The sequence below is a fragment of the Rana temporaria genome, chromosome 11 (assembly GCF_905171775.1).
Source record: "Rana temporaria chromosome 11, aRanTem1.1, whole genome shotgun sequence".
NCBI classification, from domain to species: domain Eukaryota; kingdom Metazoa; phylum Chordata; class Amphibia; order Anura; family Ranidae; genus Rana; species Rana temporaria.
The window spans coordinates 104,440,054-104,464,786 of record NC_053499.1 but is presented as its reverse complement, the minus strand read 5'-3'; the positions used below and the strand labels follow the sequence as shown (position 1 = coordinate 104,464,786).

The window sequence follows — 24,733 nt, the reverse complement described above, 5'->3', positions numbered from 1 at the left end:
GATTCAATTCAACTTAAATGGCATTATTCAACCTCGTATGGGGAATATTTTTTATCCTTGGGCTAAATCTAAATATGTTATCCCCATAGGATGTATGCAATCCCCTGGTGTGAATAATATTATGTTAATCATTAATGCACCTTCATATCATGTGGCACTTGCTAAAGATGTGTGATTTACAGAGATCGGTGTTGGTATTAATTATTACTCCTGAGGCCCCGTACTCACGACCAAACATGTCTGCTGAAACTGGTCCGCGGACCAGTTTCAGCGGACATGTTCGTTCGTGTGTAGGCAGCAACGTACAGGATTCCAGCAAACAATCGTCGGCCAGACCGTTTTCCAACGAACAACTGTTTCCTGGTCTTGCTTTAAAACAGTCTGCTGGAATCGTGTCCGTCAGACATGTTCGGTCGTCTGTACACAAAAGCAGCGTACAAAAACCCCGCGCATGCTCAGTCCAAATGAGGAGACGGGAGCGCTCGTTCAGGTAAAACTCGCGTTTGTTTGGGATATGGCACATTCGTCATTACAAACCTTTTATTCTAGCAAGAGAACAATGTCTTAAAAAGGCGCACTAAACCACATTTTCTTGCCTCGTTTTATTAATTCTTCTCTTGCTAGAATAACCCCGTTCTCTTGCTGATGCAATTTCAATAGAGTTGTCCCATACTGAAATGTCACATTTCTTGCTTGTGATGTAATCCTTTAATAATGTTTTCTATGCCAGACGTGTGTTTTGGTTGGTGGTCCTCCATAATTTATAGTAGTCATTTTTGTAAAGGAATGTGCATATTTTCTTTTCTTTTTTGTTGTTTCTAGTTATGTCACCATTTAAAATAGTTTTTTTTTACATGTTTTTTTTTTTTTTTTTTTTTTGTGTTTCATTAGAGAATATTAAACCATGTTGGCACACCAAATGTCCCCCCCCCCCCCAAGGAGTGTGTCCTTTGTAAATTACCCATTGTATATTTATTAAAGGTTTGCTGCCTAATAATCCCCACAGTATAACAAACAATAGACATGTTTTCAAATGAAAGCAAAAAGCCTTTTATTCAGGCAAATGTCATCACAAAAAATAAAAAGAACGGCAGCACTAGAATAGATAGCAAACTATATGCAAACTTGCATTTCCAACATGGTGAAGGATAAACTTCCAAGCCTCAGGAGCCAAACACAAAAATATGAAGCAGCAGCACACAAACAAAGGAACCCAAACTGTGGTAGTACAAACAAGATGTCCTTTATGTGGAAGGAAATGGAAGGCAGAAAATCAACGTTTCCTCCTCTTTCCAGCCTTCCCTCCAGGCAGCCTTCCAGCGGATCTAACACGGGGTCTTGCAGGTGGGGTCGATGTGGCAGCAGGAGGATGGTGTTCCGCAAGCCGGGCCGGGTCACATAGCCCAGTCTCTGGGGTTAGCAGGCCCCTCTGCATCCACCAAAGGACCTGGTTCATCAGGGCCTTTGCCAGTCTTCTCTGGTCCTCCTCCCCTTCATTTAAATCATGGGCCAATGAGGCACTGAAGGCCTCTGTGGGGTTGAGGGGGGCCCTCATGATGGCGCTTGCCTCCTGTATCATGCGGAGGCTTGCCTCCTCCACAGGCCTCAACTGCCTCCTTCGGCCTGATGGCCTCACCTGGGGGGGAGAAGACTGGCTGGTGGTGGTTCTCCTGGCCGGGGGGACCTGCTGCAGGCCACTGGGCCCAGCCTCCTCCTGGCTGCCACTGACCCCGGCCTCCTCCTGGCTGCCACTGACCCCGGCCTCCTCCTGGCTGCCACTGACCCCGGCCTCCTCCTGGCTGACAGACACCTGAGGATCTGCCACCTCCTGGCTGATCTCTTCTTCCTGTGTGGAAAAAAAAGGACATTTTTTACAATTTCGCTAAATAAAACCACACTCATTTTCATGTTTTTCGTTTAGTATTTTCTGTTCATTATTACTTGAATACACTCTACTTCTGACCCCTGCAGTTGTCATCTCTGACACCTATTTGTCTGAACACCTTTTTTTTTGCTTTTTCCCAGCTTGGCTTTTTTTTTACAATATCTAATCATTAATCCACCAAGAATTATTTACGCAAGAAATATAGAGGAAACTACTATACCTCCTCATCGAAGGGTGGCAGATCTGCATCTCTGTCAGCCAGGCCCTCTTCCTCCGACTCTGCAGGGCTGTGGTCATCTGGGGAAGGTCCGCTGGAAGGTAGCATGGAGGAAAGGTTGGAAGAAAGACTCGACATCGTTTTCCTGCCTTCCATTTCGTCCCGCAAAAAAGCCATCTGTTTATAATACCACAGTTTGGGTTCCTTTGCTTGTCTTGCTGCTGCTCCTGATTTTTTGCTTTTATTAGCTTTGTATGCTCTTCTGTATGTGCTTCTGAGGTTGGCAAGTTTATCCTTCACCATGTTGGCAGTGCATCCTGGCACCCAAGTTTGCATATAGTTTGCTAGCTCTTCTAGTGCTGCCGCTCGTACCTCTTTATTGCAATATAATGCGTGTTTGGAATTCCACAGGATGGGCGTCTCCTGATATTTTTGGAGTAAGGCCTCTATAGCTTCCTTGGTTTGTAGGAGGTCCATTGAATTTTTTGAAAAATTATATTTCTTTTTGAGTCTAGATTCCAAAAACATAAACCACAGAAAAATAAATATTCAAAAGGATCAGCGTTGACCTTGATCTAATATGTGTCTTCAAATTTATTACCTATATCTAATTACAAACACAGTCTCTCTTGTTTAAACAATGATTGGCAGCTCGGCCGCATTGCTTGTACCAAACATTGATTTGCTAGATGCAGAGCCATTGTTAACATTGCAGTAAATATTTTTAATATAGAAAACTAAACAATGCTTACAAATGACAGTATTCATCTAGGCACTCTTTCATGTGTAAATCTCATGCCCCTGACAATGGATGACATAAAAGACACTTCCTAATGACCTCTGTACAACCAACACTTGAACAATACTTTGCCTGATCTGAATACACCATTCAAAAACTTGTCAATGAGGTACAGCATTGTTCACATCTCTATTTTGTGAGGTGTCCAAAAGCATTTGGATACCAAAATAACATTGTGGTACCCCATAGACAGAATAGCTTAAAAAGGGTGCAACCAACAGCCCAAACCCCCATCCCATGTGTCTACATTTTCAAGGCCTCTGCTGATCACATTTTTAATTTCCTTACCTTCCTGTCTCTCGCTCCTCGTTTCTCACGCTCGCCTAATTACCGCGTAAGATGCGTAATCACGGCGTGCACCTTTTAAACACTCCGCGTATTTATTAAACCCCGCCCTCGTCACCTTTGCGAGGCCCCTAATCAATGAGTTTAGGAAATATGGCGTTAACTGTGTATGTTCTGTATGCGCTCGAAGATTCTCCGCGTAACCGACGTAAACACGTTGTTTGCATTCTCTACACTCCGCGTATGTATTAAACGCCGCCCTCTTCTCCGCCCATGGCGTAAGAATTCATCTTTTCCACGCCCATAATCTCTGTGGGAAAGGAAAGATGGCGATGTCACACGAGCGGGCACGATGCTCTCATGCCACAAGTGAAGGGACAGAGGCAGGGACGTCCCGATCAAGGCAAAGAAGATATAAAGCCACTAATATGCGGTTCCAGGAAATGGTGGAGTTAGTTTACATCATGCGAAAGAAGGACTATGATGGTGAATTAGGGCCATACAAGACCCCTAACCGCCGAAAGGCACATATTATGGACAAGGTGGCGAGGAGAATGCAGAGGCTGTTTGGGATCACCAGGTCCAAGGAACAGCTGAGGAAACGATGGTCAGACTTAAAATTGAGGGAGCCACATCAGATGAAGAAAATACTTAAAATTCTGCGTAAAAGTAAGTAAATATATATTGGGGTTGGGGGGGGGGGGGGTGATTGTCTGCAATAATGTGTTGCCATGTATATTTCACCATCTGCCTCCTTGGCCTGCTTGTAATTTTAAAGACATGTTGTCATTTATTTTTTATGACCTAAATACCAACATATTTACAAATAGTGTTCTTAGTAAACAACGTAACATCACATAGTTTCTCAGAAAGGCTCGGTTATTCCAGGAACAACACACCTGGACATGGCTCACTGGCCAAAAACTTTGTTTGTAAACATTGTGTAAAAGCTAGTTCTAGAAAATAAAATTATGAGAATGGGAAAGGCAAACAGGATTCATTCTAAAAACAGTGGTAATAAAGCAGATGTTTTCACATCTGCAATGCAGAGCACCTGTGTCTCCCCAAATCAAAAATGGGTTTTGGTAGGGTCTCCCAGAAATACAGTTTAGGGGGGACATCCATGTGTGTCACTTTGCTAAAAAGGGGCAGGATCAGAGCTTGCCATATAGAAGTAATTGCAAAATGTAGGTTTGGTGAAAGATAAAAGTAACTAAATGAAAGCATCTTCTAAGCAATGTGTGCGATTTATGCTCTCCAATATCTGTGTGCTGATGAGTCTACATTTTTTTTGGTTTATTTCAGGGGAAAGAAGTCGCCAGCATTTGGAGGAGGCAGAGAGGGCCAGACAAGGCCAAAATCTGCCATCTCAACATGTGGAGGAGGAGGAGGATGTGGAAGGAGAAGAGGATGTGGAAGGAGAAGAGGATGTGGAAGGAGAAGAGGATGTGGAAGGAGAAGAGGATGTGGAAGGAGAAGAGGATGTGGAAGGAGAAGAGGATGTGGAAGGAGAGGAGAAAGGAGGAAGGAAGAGAGGAGGAAGAAGTAATTTTGGACTTAGAAGTTATAGCAGATGAAGGGCAAGTGGCGGAAGAACAATTTGGCGAATTGAAAGAAGGTGGATTGATGGATGAAGGAGGAGTCCAAGATGATGGGGAAGTGGTGGAAGAAGGAGGAGTGATAGAAGATAATGGGGAGGTGGTGGAAGAAGGAGGAGTGATAGAAGATGTCGAAGAGGTGGAAAGGAGAAGCCCATCAGGTCAGTGTCACCCTAGCTTGATTCAAAAAAACATATGTAGATAGGCCTCATCGAAAAATAATGTTGTAAATGCCATTTTTTTTTTTTTTTTTAGGGGAGGAGGATGGTGTGCCAATATTTTCACGTGCAAGTGCTGCTATAATTATTCAGCAGGTAATGGAGTGCAGCACTGAAATGCACAATATGCGTGAAAGGATGGTTGTCATGGAAGAGAATTTAACAAATGTCCTTTTGGAATGCTGCACGGAAATGGACAATATGCGGCAAAGAATGATGGTCATCGAATCTAATTTTAAAAACATTATTGACATGATGGGCCGTGTCAAAGACTGAAACACCCCCCGCCCATCCCCCGCCCCCACAAACATTTTTACAGTTTTAATAATGAATACGCCAAAATTTGAAGATACACACACAGTGTGCCAACATGTGCTATCTGCCATCACAGAATATCTAATGTCTGTGCTTTGTGGGTCCAACCCCCTCCTCCATCCTCAAGTAGTTGAGAGGAAGGGTTTGCTCCCACAGAACACAGACATTGATCACCCATGATGTCAGATAGCACATGTGGCCATTTGTCTGTTGAACCAATGACATTTGGCGAGTTTGCACTGAATGTGTGTATCTTTAAATTTTGGCGTGTTCCAGTGTGAAAGCACACCATGACTGACTGCTGTTGTGAGTTTTTTTATTTTTATAATTGGATTTTGTTACTTTTTGACCATGTTGAACATTTTGGGATACTATAAAGTTTAGACCATAAAGAATAAACAATGCCAAAAAAATTAAAATATATATATATAGAATTATAAATCTCTCTAATCACTGAATTTAGTGAAGTAGAGATTTGACTCCAAAATCTCACCTAAAAATTTACTTTTTGAAAAACACACCAAAAACAAAAAAAATGGTTAAAAAATTATTGTTTTTTGTGCATAAAAAATATGCCCAAAAAAAAAAATTAAGGCGGTAAACACCCCACCAAAAATAGTCTATATATATATATATATATATATATATATATGTAAACAATAAATCTAACTATATTTGATTAAAAAAAATGTGAACTTGTTAATAAATGTATAATCTGCATAATATTTTTGGTTGAATTACCTGAAAAAAAAAAAATAATAAAAAAATTTTGTAGACTCCTAAGTACAAAAGCAGGGAGTAATGAAAAAAATATAAAATAATTTTTGGGGTCATGAACAAGCAAAAATTAAAATACTTGACCTCAAAATTTACAAATGGAGTTGCTTCTTATTTCTAGACTCAATACCCTGTTTGTAGATGAGTGAATACTGTGCAAAATGTGGTTAGTTACTAAAAGTGGAGAAATCAATTATGCATTACAATTGAAGAAGTTAGTTAGAGAACCAGGAAGACAGAGAAAAAGAGAAAAAGCATTAATGACAAACAACTGTATAAAGTCCAATGGTCTAATTATTTATTATTTTTGAGAATATTCCTTTCTTTGGGGGCCGAATTAGAAAGAAATATGATCTGGCATAGCAATGGCCCCCCGACCCATGAAGTACTCAACATATTTGTCGCGTACCTCACGAGCTGATTGGGGGGCCAAGCCAGCGCGACCAGTGTCCAGCCCGGGAAGGGGATCTGAGGGTAGTCTTGCCTCAGAACCGATGTCGGGTAGGTACGTCTGGGAGTGCCTGCGTAAAAAGTTGTGCAAAATGCAGCAGGCAAATACAACGGTGTCCAATTTATATTCCGCCAGATGTATCGATGTCCTGAACAGGCAGAACCGGTTGGTGAGTATCCCAAAGGCATTCTCGACTACCCTCCGAGCCCTGGCCAACCGAAAATTAAACACACTCCTCTCTGAGGTGAGGGTCCTCTGGGGAAAAGGCCGCATGAGGTGAGGACCAAGCCCGAAAGCCTCGTCCGCTAGGAACACAAACGGAAGTCCTTCCACATTATCTTCATCTGGTGGCAATGCCAGACCACCAGCTTGGAGACGATCATAGAAATCAGTCCGTGCGAACACTCCCCCATCAGACATCCGGCCGTTCTTCCCCACGTCCACATATAGAAACTCATACTGTGCCGACACCACCGCCATCAACACAATACTATGATAACCCTTGTAATTATAATAGTAGGACCCCGAGCGGGGTGGGGGCACAATGCGGACGTGTTTCCCATCTATTGCTCCACCGCAGTTTGGAAAATCCCACCGCTGGGCAAATTGGGAAGCCACAGACTGCCATTCCTGTGGTGTGGAGGGTAGCTGTGGGGACAAACAAAAAAAGAGATTTAGTACTTTGTAACAAAAACATCCTACAAGCATCCTTGTGACAGTTCACAGTATTAAAATTGCATTAGAAAAATGTGCATGGAGAATTTGGGAAATGAAATATATAGGGCCACTTCATTAAGAGACTCCACAGCCCTCTGATGGGGACAATAAAAGTTTGAAGGGGGGGGGGGGGGACACAAAAAACAAAAAACAAAAAGTCCTGTTTTAAAAAATGGCAAGGTGGGTTTGTCCCTAGGATAGCATGCTGGACAGGTTAATATTGGGTAAGGGACAAATATGCAGGTAGGTCAATAAAAAAACATGTAAAAGCTGATATCAACATGCATAGGGAGAAAAGGTAACGTTAGTTAAACACACAGCATATCTGGGAAAATAAAAATAAAGTTAGTTGGCCACATTATTACAGCCAGGAAACTTACCTTAATATACTCCTCATGCATAACTTTGATGATGGCAGCACACGTGTCCGGTATGATGACCCCAAGCGCCTGCGGAGAGATGCCTGTCGAGAACTTGAGGTCCTGCAGGCTCCTCCCAGTCGCCAGGTACCGCAACGTGGCAATAAGCCTCTGCTCGGCCGTGATGGCTTGGCGCATCACAGTGTCCTGCCTCGTGATATAGGGGGACAGAAGTTCCAGCAGACTGTTGAATACGGGGTCCGTCATGCGGAGAAAATTCCTAAAGTCATTAGGATTATTCTCCTGGAGTTCCCTAAGCAGAGGCATATGTGAGAACTGGTCACGCTGGCGCAACCAATTCTTGGTCCAGAAACGCCTCCGCCCCCTGTTTCTGGCCAAAGTACTGGACAAATGAACATATCCAGCAGCCATCCCATAAACAGCACCAACTCGCGAAAATTGACGCTGCTGCTCCATCATGGCTTCAAACCGGCCGGCTGGTCAGTCAAGAACACACTGAAACAGAAAGCACTCGCAAATCCAGCACTACCTGCGACAAACGCGTGACAAACAGATACGAGCGCACAGGATGCAACTGCTAAAGCAGAAACAACCTGCTAGCCTATAGCAGAATGACAACTACGTTACCGCAAGCACACGCACTGAACCCGTGAATACACGCTGTCAAAGCCTGGAGACCGAGAAGCGCGAATCAGCTCTAACCAAACCTTCACTAACACGAGCAAACCCGTAACTAGCAAAAGAGGAACAGAGGGCGGCGCCATTAAGTTTGGTCTTCCCCTTTATAGTGACGTCGTACGTAGTTTACGTGCACGCGTTCCGGTACGACGGTAATTTGGTCCGCTGGTGTGTACACGCCAGCGGAACCAAACACAAATCAGCCTTGTACGCCGGAAACTGTCGGGCAGACAGTTTCCAGCGCACAGATCCGGTCGTGAGTACAAGGCCTCAAAGAATATCTCTAGATGAATCTCATAGTATTCCATCTTGGCTCTTAATTCTCATATTATTAAAAAAAAAAAAATCCAATTTTAAGTATTACAATAATACATATACATAATACTTTATTTCTTTATCATTGATTGGGTCTAGATAGCATGATGCTCTGTTCGCTGTTTAACCACTTCCATACCGCACCTATTCTGGCACTTTTTGCTAGAAAATTACTCAGAACCCCCCCCAAACATTATATATATAAAAACATTTTTAGCAGACACCCTAGGGAATAAAGTGGCGTCATTGCAACTTTTTATCTTGCATGGTATTTGCTCAATTTTTCAATGCCTTTTTTTTTGGGGGGGACGGGACGGTTTCATGAATTAAAAAAAATAACAAAACCATTAAGTTAGCCCAATTTTTTTGTATAATGTGAAAGATGATGTTACGCCGAGTTAATAGATACCTATCTTGTCACGCATTTAAATTTCGCACACTCATGGAATGGCGCCAAACTTCGGTACTTAAAAATCTCCATAGGCGTCTCTTTAAATTTCTTTACAGGTTACCAGTTTAGAGTTACAGAGGAGGTCTAGTGCTAGAATTATTGCTCTCGCTCGAACGCACGCATCGATACCTCACCTGTGGTTTGATCGGCGTCTACATATGTGGATGGGACTTGCGTTCGCTTCTGAGCGTGAGCTACTGGGCACAGGGGCGTTTTTATTTGTTTTACTTATTTTTTTATTATTTTTACACTTTGTTTTTAATTTTTTATTTTTTTTTATCACTTTTATTCCTATTACAAGGAATGTAAACATCCCTTGTAATAGGAATAGTGTGTGACAGGTCCTCTTTATGGAGAGATGCAGGGTCAATAAGACCCCACATCTCTCCTCCAGGCTGGAAGGCATGAGATCATGTGAAAAAAAATTCACCAATCTCATGCTTTCAGCCGCGATTGCGGCTTTGTTTACTTTCAGGTACACGGGCATCACGTCATAACGTCGTTTTTTTTTTTTTAATTATTATTTAAATCAGATTTTTCAGACTTTTAAATCGGATATTTTAGATTTTTATTAAATTTATTTTAATGCTTTTAGTAAAGCATAGTATTCTATTGAGGATACATTATTGAGTTTATTCAGCATAAAATGGAGCTTGGTTTTGTAGCATGAGGCTATATATTCTGCAATATTTACATTTTTGGTAAACTCATTCAGGGAATCCAAGCTCTGCAAGCTGAGATAACATGCACTGCATTGATGCATTCGCACAATCTCACACAAACTGTCATTTCAGATCCATCATGGCAGCGCCTGTTGGTGGGCATCCACTCACCTGCTGCTGCCACGTCCCTCACCTTGTGTCACTGCTGCATCACCAGCTGTCCCATTTAAAGTGAATGGGACTTTGGTGAGTCCACAGTGGGTCAGAGGAGGAGGCATTGCAGGACAGAGATGACAGTTGGTGTTTAAAAATGATGTGTTAAATCAAGTTGATTTAAATCAAGCCATTTTACTAGTGATTTAAATCGACTTGATTTAAATCAAATCCACCCTGTTTTAATATCAGAAAAAAAGCTGACACTTAAAGTACTACAAGTAATGACATAGTAAACACTGTAAGCACTATGGTTCATTTAAGAAAAGGGGACCAAAGTCCTGAATTGTCAAATGAGGTAGTCATACCTTTCTGGGCTCATTAGTGGGTCCAATTGCCATAAATAAAGCCACTCTAGTGAATTAGCCACTTATAGAGGTTTACCAATGTCTCCTTGTTGCCCACAATTGAGTTTTTAGAAAGAAAAATCTGTTTAAAAAACAAAAACACTGGTTTATTCTTGTGGCTTCATTTCCATGGACGTTTTTACAGACACTTTTTTTAGCCTTTTTTACAGCTTAAAAACACCTGTCCATGTTTTTGAGTGTTTTTTAATGTCTGGCGTTTTTACAGCTCTAAGGCTGGAGCTTCAGAACGCACTGGTCCTGGTTTTTTTTTTTTGCAGCTTAAAAACGGCTCAGCCATCTACAGCTCAAAAACGTCATGGTGGGCATGAGGCCATAGACTAACATGGAGAGCCGTTTTTTAAGCTGCAAAAAAAGCTCAGAAAAGTGGCTGTAAAAACGTCCAAAAACGTCCATGGAAATGAAGCCTTATACCTTGTAATTCGTTTTTGCATACATGGGTAAGCTATATGTGATTTTAAATACAAGTAAATTTTTATTTTACTAAACACTGTTTTTTTTTTTCAGGCTGAAGTTGTTGTTGAAATTCCACCATACCATAATAAATCAATTGTAGCCACAGTCCAGGTTCACTTTTATCTCTGCAATGGTAAAAGGAAACGAAGCCAATCCCAGAGGTTTAACTACACACCAGGTTGGGTGCCACAACTACATTTTTTGTCTGTTTGAGTGATGGTAATGTGTTTTTGGTTGTTATGTTGTTCCAGCCATGGTTGCCACAGTTTGTAGAATATACACCCTACCTGTGTATATTTAATGTATACAATTTTTTTTTAGGAAGAATAAAGTGGGGGGAAAAAAATTATATATAGATATATCTATATCTACAGTATATATATCTATAGATATATAGGCCGGGATTCAGAAAGAACTTACTCCGACATATCTACTGATACGCCGCGTAAGTCCACGGATGCGCCGTACCCACAAAACTAGATAAGCCAGAAAATAGGCTTCTTCCGACCAACGTAACTTTCCTATGCTGGCGTATCGTGGGCGCATATTTACGCTGGACGCATCTGGCGCTCCCATTGATTTCCTATTCAAATATGCAAATGAGGGAGATAAGGCGATTCAGAAACATACGTGCGCCCGGCGCAAGCTACGCGCGGAGCGCGTAAGTTGTACGTCCGGCCTAAAGTTACCCCTCATAAAGCAGGGGTAACTCGGCAACAGATGTGCACAGGTCAGCTGGAGAGCAGCTACAGCAGCACCGTTACGGACGAGCTGAGCAACCACACTTGCAGGACAACACATCTGTATGCCAACATGCCAGGGGCAGCGGTGGTCATAGCACTACTGTGTCTACAGGCACGGAGGAGGGCACGGGAGAGGATCTACCGAACGCGCATGAACGTCTTTGGCATGGGGGATTCGGAGGTGTATCGCATCTTCAGATTCAGCCCTGATGCCATCCTGGAAATAGCCACAGCCCTGCATGAAGCCATCACCAGCCAGACACAACGCGTACATGCAGTGCAGCCACTGGTCAAGGTACTGGCAACACTGCATTTCCTTGCCAGTGGATCTTTTCAGCGTACAAGTGGATTCGTGGCTGGGATGTCACAATCCACCATGAGCAGATGCGTGCACCAGGTGGTCCCCGCAATCCTCACATGCATGTCCCACCACATCATCAAACCCACCCATGAGCATCTGCGGCAGAAGGCAATGCAGGATTTCTTCAGAATTGCAGGATTCCCACGCACCGTGGGGGGCCATTGATTGCACACATGTGGCACTACGGCCCCCCCCCCCGTGCCACAGAGCACATGTACCGCAATTCGTAAGCATTGGCATTCCATCAACATACAGGTGATAGCCGATGCCCAATGCCTCGTCCGTGCCAAACACCCCGGGGCCAGCCACGACAGTTACATATACCGTCAAAGCAACATCCCCACAGAATTCGAACAGAACGTGTACAGGGACAGCTGGCTGGTTGGTGAGTGACATGGGTGTCAGGCATGCCTTTCCGACCCCATGATGCAGACATCACAAGGGGCACATGCATGACTAACATCCTCCTGTCTTTTCCCTTCCAGGTGACTTGGCATATGCACTTGGGCCCCATCTCATGACTCCATACCGGAATCCCCAAACCAGAGGCGAGAGAAAATACAATGCTGCACACATACGTACCCGTGCAGTGGTGGAACGCACATTTGGCATCCTGAAGTCCCGTTTCCGATGCCTGGATATGTCCGGGGGGACCCTGTTGTATTCCCCATCATCGATGCATGTTGCGTGCTGCACAACTACGCCATGAGTAAGGGCCTGGATATTGACCTTTTTGATGACCTGACCCCCCAACCACACAGTCCCCCCCTGAACGAGGCTACCCCGTCTGCTGAGGGAAGAGCAGTCAGGAGATGCCTCGTGGTACGCATCTTTGCACGTTAAACACACACAAATTCATCATGGCACAAGGAGAATGCACGCATGCACACCACTGTGGTCCCTAGCTCACACACACCACATCCACCTCACATTGGATTAGCCCAAGTTCACCATGCAGGACTTGGGAGCAGCAATGCCACGCCAAGGCCCCAATGTTGTCGCTGTCCATTCATACCACATTCACACGGTCGTGGGGATAACCTCTCCCCGACGACCCAGGGTGACACCCCTTTGCTGGCAGGAGTGTCACCCCCACATTCACACACCAGTCACACTGTAGCCTGCACTCCTCACCGTGTGCATACACTACAAAAAAAAACTCATATCCTGAGCATAAAAAAACTGAAATGAACTCATATCCTGAGCATAAAAACAACAGAAATAAACTCATATCCTGAGCATAAAAAAAACAGAAATAAACTCATATCCTGAGCATAAAAGTAAAAAAAAAAGCACTCATTTGCCCTGTCGTGGGCTACGCCTGGTGCCAAGGCTCCTGGTCCTCAGTTGCCTGGGGGGAGCCACAGGTGGGGGGGTGGGGCATCTGGAGGAGGATCATCCCCTGGTCTCTCCCTGGCTGGCTGCCTGCCCTCCAATGCCAGAGCAATCTGGTTGAGGACGGCATTGGTCTCCGCCTGCATCCGCAGCTGGCGGGTGGTGGTGTGGCGCCTTGTCTGCCTCCCGTCTGCCTTTACGGCCGCTGCCAGGCTCCTCCCCTCCACCTGGATGGCAGCTGTATTTGCCTGGACAGCCACTGCCATGCTCCTAACCTCTGTCACAAGGCCTGATGTCGTGGCCTGCAGCTCCCCAAGGCAGGTCACTATGCCAGTGCAGTTGGCACTCACATCCAGCCTGCTGTGTGAGGGCCTGCTGGACAGCCAAGGTGCAGGCAGCCTGGGTCTGGGCCGAGGAGGCCAGGCTCTCTGCTACACGGTGCAGGTCACCCACTAAAGCACCCATATGGCAGGTCTGACGGGCCTGGTCCCTCGCCAGATTCTCCTCCAAGGCATCAGGATCACCCCTGGTCTTGTGGGTAGCCTTCCTGAGGGCAGGAGAGGCTTGGGGCCGGCTGTATGGGGAGGCCCTTGAGGAGCTACCCCTGATGGGGGAGGAGGCCCTTGAGGGGATATCCATGATGGGGGAGGAGGCCCTTGAGGGGATATCCCTGATGGGGGAGGAGGCCCTTGAGGGGATATCCCTGATGGGGGAGGAGGCCCTTGAGGGGCTATCCCTGATGGGGGAGGAGGTTGGGGAGGGTCCAGGGATGGGGATCTCCTCCACGAGGTATACACCTTCCTCTATAGTAACATGCTCCTCCTCCACTTCCTCTAGAGGAGAGGTGTGGGCACTCTCCTCTGGGGATGGCGTGGGTCGCCCAGCAGCCGACGACGGCCCAGCTCCCTCCAGCACATCTGTTGATGACACAAAGCATTCACATGTTGGTGGACCCACACACTTGTCACATGTTCCCTTCCACCCCCTCACATGCTACACACCGGATAGGAGATAAAACACACTTACCTGTCCCCAAGGCCTGATCAACGGAGTCATAGCCCTCCAGGCCCTCCACCTGCTCCCTCTCCAGGCACCTGGCAATGACCTGCTCCTCAGGAGTGAGGGTAATCTTAGTGGCTGGTCCACCTCCTGTGCCCCTGGCGTGCCTCCTCATCGTGGCCGCCTTCTCTCGGACCAAACGACGCAGGTCATTTTTTTTTTATATGTCCCTTGATGTCCTAACCTCCTGGCCAAGGGCATTGACCTGCGTTGTGGTCTCCTGCAGGATCTCATCCTTCTGGACCTTGCTGGTCATGCCACTCTGTGCCCCATGGAGGCACGTGTCATACTTGGAGATGGCATTAACCACTTCCGGACCGCTGCATGTACATTTACGTCGGCAGAATGGCACGGACAGGCACATCCACGTACCTGTATGTGCCTGCCTAGACGTGGGTCGGGGGTCCGATCGGGACCCCCCCCCCCCCGGTACATGCGGCGGTTCCCGTGGCTTCAGGAGTGATCCGGGACGACGGCGCGGCTATTCGTTTATAGCCGCCCCGTCGCGATCGCTCCCCAGAGCTGAAGAATGGGGAGAGCCGTATGTAAACACGGCTTCCCAGTGCTTCACTGTGGTGGCTGCATCGATCGCGTGATCCCTTTTATAGGGAGACTCGATCGATGACGTCAGTCCTACAGCCACACGCCCCTACAGTTGTAAACGCACACTAGGTGAACCCTAACTCCTACAGCGCCCCCTGTGGTTAACTCCCAAACTGCAACTGTCATTTCTTTATCGTACATCACGGGACACAGAGAAGCATAGTAATTACTATGTGGGTTATAGAGTCTACCTTCAGGTGATGGACACTGGCATGCCCTTAAGGCAAGAAGTTCCCTCCCCTATATAACCCTCCCATACCGGGAGTACCTCAGTTTTTTCGCCAGTGTCTAAGGTGTTGGTCACGAGTGAACATGTGCTCCAAGGAGCTCCACTGGAGGGATCCATATTGGATGTAAAAAGCCTCCATGAAATCCGGATCCGTCCAAAGTGCTTCTGAGCCAAAGTGGACGGTACCCGGGCCCCGGTTAAGAAGAACAGGGTTTGGCCTATAATGCTTCTCTTTGAGAGCTGGATCCTGGTTATTCAGTATTTTGGTCAATTTCCCAATACCAAAAGTTTACTGACAGGGTGCGATATGGGTTCAGGGGTGTGGTGTTCCTGTCCATGGACCCCGGTCCCTGAAGGTCTACAGACGCTGCTCTCCGTGATGGGCGAAGATTGGACTGTCTGTCTATGCAGAGTCCTGCAGCGTTGGATCAGGTAAGTGAAGGTGCTTCAGGACTTGGTCCTGGGAGTAACCTTCCTTTATTGAGCCATTATGTTTGCCTAAGCTTTTCTGTCTGTGCTTCTCCCTTATGGTCCTGTATGCTGTGGGGAGGAGGGGTATCTATATTCAAGTAGTCAGCCCCTCCTGTGCAGGTTTAAAGCAGAAGGAAAGTTGCCCAAAAAGTTTGGCTTCAGTTGGCTTACCTGTCCTTACATGGAGCTGCGGAGTTCCATCCTCATGCACGAGTGCGTAGCGTCGTGCGCGCGCGACATTGATTGTGTCTTAGGCGCACGCGAATGAAAGATTTTGTACGCTGCTTCGGTGCGCACGAGGGTGCGCGGCGTGATCTGTGAGACGCGTGCGGCGACATGTGCGCGCGTGCGGCTACGTGTGCGCACGTAGCCTCGTGGTACACGCCCAGCAGCGGCGCGCGCAGGGGGTCTATCTCAGCTGTTCTCTATGAGACTCGAGATTACAGGACAGAGCAGGTCAGGTGATTTGCACCTAGTCCTTATATGCTCCAGTCCACCTCACTGTTCCTGGCTGACGGTGGACACAGAGATCTTGTGCACATACTTTCAGTATTTTGTACTGGTGGTGGACAGTGTCATCTGCTTAAGGCGCATAGTGGGCTCTGCACCTTGCCAACCATCAAATAGCAGCGTCAGTGCTGGTCTATAGGTTCGCAAGTAGTTGCAATTTTTTGTGAGTACCTCAGCTTTATCATGGCTAAAGGCTCAGGGACTAGAAGCTAAAAAGCAAAGGGATCGCCATCAGGCTCAGAGGATCTCGGGCATGCTCCTGCGGCTGGCTCCTCTCCTAATAAATTGGAGGAGGCCCAGGGTGAACCATCAGGGCTGGCAGGTGCCTGTTCTGCCCTTGTCCCGCCTGCTCCAGTTTTTGTGACACAGGAGGCTCTGGCCTTAGCTATGGGTTGTCTGGAGCAGAAATTAGCGACCTTGATTACATCCTCTCTCTCAAGAGAAAAACGCACAAGGTCCCCCTCTCCCTCTGAGGAGTCCCTCGATTTGGGGCATTTATCCTCAGAAGAGGTTGATTTACCCTCTGGAGATCTGGCAGATGGTCAGTTGGAAGCAGTGGATTCTGAGGATTCCACTTTGGGAGAGCCTTTTTCGGCATCACAATCCGAAACGTTGTTGGTCCAGTCCCTCACTGAGATGGTCCGTTCGGCCGTCAAGCCACTTTCAGAGCCAGCTTCGAGTGCAGTCTCATCTTTAGGCTCCTTAAAAGCTCCTCAAGCTAACTATTCCTTCCCGCTTCACCCCCTACTGGAAGGACTTATCTACAAGGATTGGGAACATCCAGATAGATATTTTCTTCCTCCTAAGAAATTTCCGGTTTTATACCCCATGGAGGAACAATTCACTAAAAAATGGGGCATCCCCAAGGTTGACGCAGCTGTGTCCTGCGTAAATAAATCTTTGACCTGTCCAGTAGACAACGTTCTGGTATTCAAAGATCTGACAGACAAGAGATTAGAGACGTTATTAAAAACCTCTTTTGCTTCAGCTAGAGGGATAACCCAGCCTGCAGTTGCAGCTATTGGGATTTGCCAGGCCTTGAAAGACCAGTTTAAAGGGGTCTTAAAGGAATTACCGGCTCAACAGGCCCAGAATTTGGCTGAGTTTCCCAGAGCATTATGTTTTGCCATAGATGCTATCAAGGACTCCATTCAGCAGTCCTCTCGTCTCACTCTCTCGCTAGTTCATATGCGCAGATTACTCTGGCTAAAGAACTGGTCTGCTGAAGCCCCGTGTTAAAAACTACTGGCGGGGTTTCCCTTTCATGGAGAGCGTTTGTTTGGAGAAGATCTGGATGCTTATATTCAGAAGATTTCCAGTGGCAAAAGTACATTGTTACCAGTAAAGAAAAGGTTTAGGGGTTCCCCCTCCTTTAAAAAGTCCTCCTCTCCTATCCCTAGTACTTCCGGTACCAGGCAGTTCCGACGGCCTCCCAGACGATTTAATGTGGGTGGGAACCCGCAGGGCCAGCCTCAGGCTTCCAAAAAGCCTTGGAACCGTAAGCCGGCCAAGCCAGCAGCTAAGTCAGCATTATGAAGGTTCTCCCCCACTCAGCCGGGTGGGGGGAAAACTTCAGCTGTTTGCGGAGCCTTGGCTAGGGAGGATCGAAGACAAGTGGGTCCTCTCTACGGTCTCCGGGGCTTCAAGCTGGAGTTGAGCGAATTTCCTCCACCTCGCTTCCTAGCCTCGAACTCACGAAGGACCCCGGAAAAAGAAGGTCCTTAGCATTGGCCTTAGATCATCTATTATGCCAAGGGGTAATCAGAGAACTGCCGGTGGAAGAACAAGGTTTGGGGTTTTATTCCAACCTCTTCACCATCCCCAAACCAAACGGGAATGTAAGACCCATTCTGGACCTCAAGGCCTTAAACAAGTTCCTAAAAGTCCAATCTTTCCGGATGGAATCAATCCGGTCGGTGGTCGCCTCCCTGCAAGGAGGGGAACTTCTGGCGTCCATCGATATAAAGGACGCATACTTACACGTTCCTATCTTCCCCGACCATCGGAAGCTGCTTCGCTTCGTGGTAAACCAGCGCCACTTTCAATTCGTGGCCTTACCCTTTGGTCTGGCCACCGCACCTCGTGTTTTCACGAAGGTATTGGCCCCACTGTTAGCCTATCTAAGGTCTCAAGGCATATCCATAGTAGCCTATCTAGACGACCTATTGTTGGTAGATTGATCAGTGGCCGATCTAAACTGAGCGGTACACAGAACAGTAACATTTCTGGAGTCCATGGGTTGGGTCCTCAATCTGGACAAGTCAGCCTTAATGCCTGTGCAAAGGCTCGAATATTTGGGTCTACTCATAGACACAAAGCAAAAAAGGGTCTTCTTGCCCCAAAGGAAGTTCGAGGCTTTAAGAGAACTAGTTCAACTAGTCAAAACAAGGCGTCAGCCTCCCATTCGCCTCTGTATGAGGTTACTGGGGAAAATGGTAGCCTCATTCGAGGCCGTTCCATTCGCACAGTTCCACTCAAGGGAACTTCAACACGCCATTCTGGCCGCATGGAACAAAAAAGTTCAAGCCTTGGACCTGCCTATGTCCCTCTCCCGGTCAGTCCGGCAGAGTCTTTGTTGGTGGCTGGTTCCCCGGAACCTGCTAAAGGGGAAGTCCTTTGTTCCCATGACATGGCAGGTTGTGACCACGGACGCCAGTCTGCTAGGCTGGGGTGCAGTCCTGGGGGGCTTGTCTCTCCAGGGGAAATGGTCAACCTCCGAGAGGTCTCTACCCATAAATCTGCTAGAAATTCGAGCAGTTCATCTAGCCCTGTCAGCCTGGTCAGACAGGTTGAAGGGTCTTCCGGTCAGGGTTCAATCGGACAATGTCACAGCTGTGGCATACCTAAATCACCAGGGGGGCACAAGAAGTCGTGCAGCCCAAAGAGAGGTGAATCGAATCCTGACCTGGGCAGAAAAATATGTCCCATGCATACAGTAGGTGTTTGTGATATTGTGTTTTTAGCACGACAGCATCGCGCTGATTCTCGGCGACATGGTGCCGAGATCTCGCCGACATCTCACACTCACTGGAATAGTGACAGCACATCCCAGCAAGCGCGTCATAGAAGCGACGGGAGATCCGACTTGGATTCCCGCCAATTCTACACGTGTGCAGCGTTTGTTATGAATCCTGAGGGGGAAGTCCCCGCCGGATTTTAAATAAAAATCCGGCATGGGTTCCCCCCTCAGGAGCATACCGGGCCCTTAGGTCTGTTATGGGTTGTAAGGAGAGCCCCCCTACGCCGAAAAAAACGGCGTAGGGGGTCCCCCTACAATCCATACCAGACCCGTATCCAAAGCACACTACCCGGCCGGCCAGGAAGGGAGTGGGGACGAGCGAGAGCGCCCCCCCCCTCCTGAGCCGTACCAGGCTGCATGCCCTCAACATGGGGGGGTTGGGTGCTCTGGGGCAGGGGGGCGCCCCCCTTGCGCCCCCCCCACCTCAGAGCACCCTGTCCCCATGTTGATGAGGACAGGGCCCCTTCCCGACAACCCTGGCCGTTGGTTGTCGGGGTATGCGGGCGGGAGGCTTATCGGAATCTGGGAGCCCCCTTTAATAAGGGGGCCCCCCAGATACCGGCCCCCCACCCTAAGTGAATGGATATGGGGTACATCGTACCCCTAACCATTCACCTGTAGGAAAAATGTCAAAGTTAATAAACACACCACACAAGGGTTTTTAAAATAATTTATTTTTCTGCTCCGGAGGCTCCCCCTGTCTTCTTTATTAGCTCTGTTTACCAGGGGGGCTTCTTCTTTGACGTCTTCGGGTGGGTGGGGGCCGCCGTCTGGTTCTCTTCCACCGCCGGGGGGGGGTCGCTTTTAAAAAAGCCCCCACCCCCCGGCGGGTTTCCTCCGGCGTCTTCGGCGGGGGGGCTTCTTCTTCCGCTATCCCGACGGGTCTTCTCCGCTATCCGGGGGGTCTTCTCAACTCTCCGGGGGTCTCCTTCTATGTTCGCCGCTCTCCGCTGTTGACTCGGCGCACCCCGGTTCTTCCTCTCGCTGTCCGGTGCCTTCTTCCGTGCTGTACGTCTTCTTCTCCTTCCGTGCTGTGAGTTCTTCTTCCGTGCTGTGACGTCATGTTCTTCACTTCTCTCCTTCTCCCGATGTTGACACGTCGCCTTTCCTCGCTGCAATGACGTGTGCGCGGCTTGCATCGGACCTATATAGTCCTCACAGTCCCATCATGCTCTGTACCTACCCATGTGATACCTACCCACATGGGTAGGTATCACATGGGTAGGTACCAGAGCATGATGGGATTGTGAGGTCTATATAAATCCGATGCAAGCCACGCACTTGTCATTGCAGCGAGGAAAGGCGACGTGTCAACATCGGGAGAAGGAGAAAAGTGAAGAACATGACGTCACAGCACGGAAGAAGAACTCACAGCACGGAAGGAGAAGAAGACGTACAGCACGGAAGAAGGCACCGGACAGCGAGAGGAAGAACCGGGGTGCGCCGAGTCAACAGCGGAGAGCGGCGAACATAGGAGACCCCCGGAGAGTTGAGAAGACCCCCCGGATAGCGGAGAAGACCCGTCGGGATAGCGGAAGAAGAAGCCCCCCCGCCGAAGACGCCGGAGGAAACCCGCCGGGGGGTGGGGGCTTTTTTAAAAGCGACCCCCCCACGGCGGTGGAAGAGAACCAGACGGCGGCCCCCACCCACCCGAAGACGTCAAAGAAGAAGCCCCCCCTGGTAAACATAGCTAATAAAGAAGACAGGGGGAGCCTCCGGAGGAGAAAAATAAATTATTTTAAAAACCCTTGTGTGGTGTGTTTATTAACTTTGACATTTTTCCTACAGGTGAATGGTTAGGGGTACGATGTACCCCATATCCATTCACTTAGGGTGGGGGGCCGGTATCTGGGGGGCCCCCTTATTAAAGGGGGCTCCCAGATTCCGATAAGCCTCCCGCCCGCATACCCCGACAACCAACGGCCAGGGTTGTCGGGAAGGGGCCCTGTCCTCATCAACATGGGGACAGGGTGCTCTGAGGTGGGGGGGCTGCAGTGCGCCCCCCTGCCCCAGAGCACCCAACCCCCCCATGTTGAGGGCATGCAGCCTGGTACAGTTCAGGAGGGGGGGGGCGCTCGCTCGTCCCCACTCCCTTCCTGGCCGGCTGGGTAGCGTGCTTTGGATACGGGTCTGGTATGGATTGTAGGGGGACCCCCTACGCCGTTTTTTTCGGCGTAGGGGGGCTCTCCTTAAAACCCATAACAGACCTAAGGGCCCGGTATGCTCCTGAGGGGGGAACCCATGCCGGATTTTTATTTAAAATCCGGCGGGGACTTCCCCCTCAGGATTCATAACAAACGCTGCACACATGTAGAATTGGCGGGAATCCAAGTCGGATCTCCCTTCGCTTCTATGACGGCTCTGTCTCCATCGCGGCAAGCCAGCTCGGCGCTGGCTCCCGCGAAGGGGCACGTAGGTGCTCAATCTCGCCGAGAAAGGGAGCGAGATTGACACAATATCGCGTTCACCTACTGTATCTGCAGTGTTCATTCCGGGAATAGACAATTGGCGAGCAGACTACCTAAGCCGCCAACAGGTGCTTCCAGGAGAATGGACTCTTCACCCCGACATCTTCCAGGGCATTTGTCAGAGGTGGGGAACACCAGATGTCGATCTCTTTGCATCGAGGTTCAATGCAAAGGTGGGCAACTTTCTGTCCCGAACCAGGGATCCACTTGCTTACGGCACGGATGCACTGGTGTTCCCATGGGACCAGTTCTCCCTAATGTATGCGTTTCCTCCGCTGCAATTATTACCCCGTCTTCTTCGCAGGGTAAAGTCGGAAGGAAGACCAGTGATTCTGGTGGCTCCGGCATGGCCCAGAATGGCCTGGTTCGCGGACATTGTAAGTAGGGATGTCCCGATACCGATACTAGTATCGGTATCGGGACCGATACCAAGCATTTCCCTGAGTACTTGTACTCGGGGAAATGCTCCCGATGCTTCACCCGATACTTGAGCGGGCAGGCAGGGGAGTTGCAAATCTTCTCTCCCCCATGGTCAGTGTTGTCCCCCCCCTGCTGTTTACGTCCCCTATCCTTGCTGCTCTCACCTCCCCCGTCCGTCCGTGCCGTTCTCTCCTCCCGTTCCCCCGTCCATGCAGTGCTCTTTCCTCCATCCCGTTCTCTCTCCTCCCCTTCCCCGGGCTGTCCGTGCCGTTCTCTCCTCCCGTTCCCCCGTCCATGCAGTGCTCTTTCCTCCGTCCCGTTCTCTCTCCTCCCCTTCCCCGGGCCGTCCGTGCCGTTCTCTCCTCCCCTTCCCCCGTCCATGCAGTGCTCTTTCCTCCGTTCCGTTCTCTCTCCTCCCCTTCCCCGGGCTGTCCGTGCCGTTCTCTCCTCCCGTTCCCCCGTCCATGCAGTGCTCTTTCCTCCGTCCCGTTCTCTCTCCTCCCCTTCCCCGGGCCGTCCGTGCCGTTCTCTCCTCCCCTTCCCCTGTCCGTCCGTCCCGTTCTCTCTTCCACCCCCCTCCCCGTCCATGCAGTTCCCGTTCTCTTTTCCCCCGTCCGTCCGTGCCGCTCTCCCCCCTCAATCTGTCAGGGGGGAGAGCGGAGGTAGGAGCCGCTAAGCCCGGCTCCTACCTTTTCAGAATGAACCGAGTCGGTGGTCACTGACTCTGTTCATTCATATAACTGAGCATCGTAAGCTCCTGTGTTTACGATGCTTCAGTTTATGAATGGAGGAGCTTCCCTCCATTCATTTCAGCTGAAGCTGCTGAGAAAGGGACTGGGGAATCTGTTTCCCTAGTCCCTTTCTCTGTCTTAAAGGGGAGATGCCAGAGGTCTGTTAAGACCCCTGAAATCTCACCAAAGCCCCCCAACAGGGCTGATAAAAATGAAAATAAAAAATTGCAATAAATATTAAAAAATAAATAAAATGTAAAAAAATAAATAAATAAATAAAAAAACACACTGACAATTCCCCCCCCCCCCTAAAAAAAAAAAAAAAAAAAACACCGAAAAAAAAAAATAGTAAAAAAAAAAAAAATACTGCCACTGTCACATGACATTAAAAAAAGTATCGGTATTCGGTATCGGCGAGTACTTGAAAAAAAGTATCGGTACTTGTACTCGGTCTCAAAAAAGTGGTATCGGGACAACCCTAATTGTAAGGATGTCCGTGGGGCAACCGTGGTCCCTTCCGCTTCGGCAGGACCTATTGTCCCAGGGGCCAATATTCCATCCTTCCTTACCGTCTCTGAATTTGACGGTTTGGCTATTGAGTCCCATATCTTAAAGAGAAGGGGTCTCTCTAATTCGGTAGCATCTACTTTGATTAATGCCAGAAAACCGGCATCCAGACTTATCTATTACCGAGTTTGGAAATCTTATGTGGCCTGGTGCGAGACCAGGGGTTGACATCCCCGGAGGTATCCAATAGGCAGAATTCTGGAGTTTCTGCAGTTAGGGGCAGACATGAAGTTGGCCCTAAGCACCATTAAGGGCCAAATCTCAGCCTTATCGATTTTTTTCCAAAGGCCACTAGCTACACATTCCCTGATCAAAACCTTTTTGCAAGGTGTGATCCGGCTCAATCCACCAGTCAAGATTCCCTTGTGTCCGTGGGATTTGAATCTGGTCTTTTCTGTCTTGCAGAAACAACCATTTGAGCCCTTGGCTCATATTCCTTTGGTCCTTCTGACCAGGAAGGTGATTTTTTTGATAGCCATAACCTCCGCAAGGAGGGTTTCGGAGTTGGCGGCCTTATCTTGTAAGGAACCGTACCTTATATTCCATAAGGATAGAGTGGTCCTACGGCCTCACCCGGCTTTCCTTCCTAAAGTTGTTTCAAATTTTCATTTGAATCAGGATCTTGTTCTCCCTTCTTTTTTCTCAGAACCTAGTTCTGCAAGGGAGAAGTCTTTGCATACGCTAGACGTATTAAGAGTGGTTAAGATCTATCTTAGGGCTACTGCTCAGGTCCGGAAGACTGATGCATTGTTTATCCTGCCAGAAGGTCCCAGATGTGGGCAGGCAGCGTCAAAGTCCACTATCTCCAAATGGATTCGGCAGGTCATTACTCAAGCCTATGGCTTGAGGGGAAAGGTTCCCCCATTTAAGGTTAAAGCACATTCCACTAGAGCGGTGGGTACTTCCTGGGCAGTGCATCATCAAGCCTCCATGGCTCAAGTCTGCAAGGCCGCGACATGGTCGTCTGTCCATACTTTCACAAAATTTTATCAATTGGACATAAGAAAAAATGAGGAGAGCGCCTTTGGGCGCAGTGTGCAGTTTGATTCCTCATGTCTAATGGCGCCCGGCTTATCTTTTGGGGTCTCCCTCCCCTCATTGGCATTGCTTTAGGACGTCCCACATTACTATGCTTCTCTGTGTCCCGTGATGTACGATAAAGAAAATAGGATTTTTATAACTGTTACCTGTAAAATCCTTTTCTTGAAGTACATCACGGGACACAGAGCTCCCGCCCCTCTTTTGGGGTATTTGGGACACTTATTGCTTGCTACAAAACTGAGGTACTCCCGGTATGGGAGGGGTTATATAGGGGAGGGAACTTCTTGCCTTAAGGGCGTGCCGGTGTCCATCACCTGAAGGTAGACTCTATAACCCACATAGTAATTACTATGCTTCTCTGTGTCCCGTGATGTACTTCAAGAAAAGGATTTTA

General features: G+C 48.1%; 1 protein-coding gene across 1 annotated transcript in view; it reads left to right on the top strand.

The window, feature by feature from the left end:
- Positions 1-24,733, top strand: part of NFATC3 (nuclear factor of activated T cells 3) — a 734,948-nt gene that overhangs the window by 389,588 nt on the left and 320,627 nt on the right. Inside the window, exon 9 of the mRNA XM_040327757.1 lies at positions 10,834-10,960. Coding sequence (XP_040183691.1) covers positions 10,834-10,960 — 127 coding nt within the window. The remainder of the gene's footprint in view (positions 1-10,833; positions 10,961-24,733) is intronic.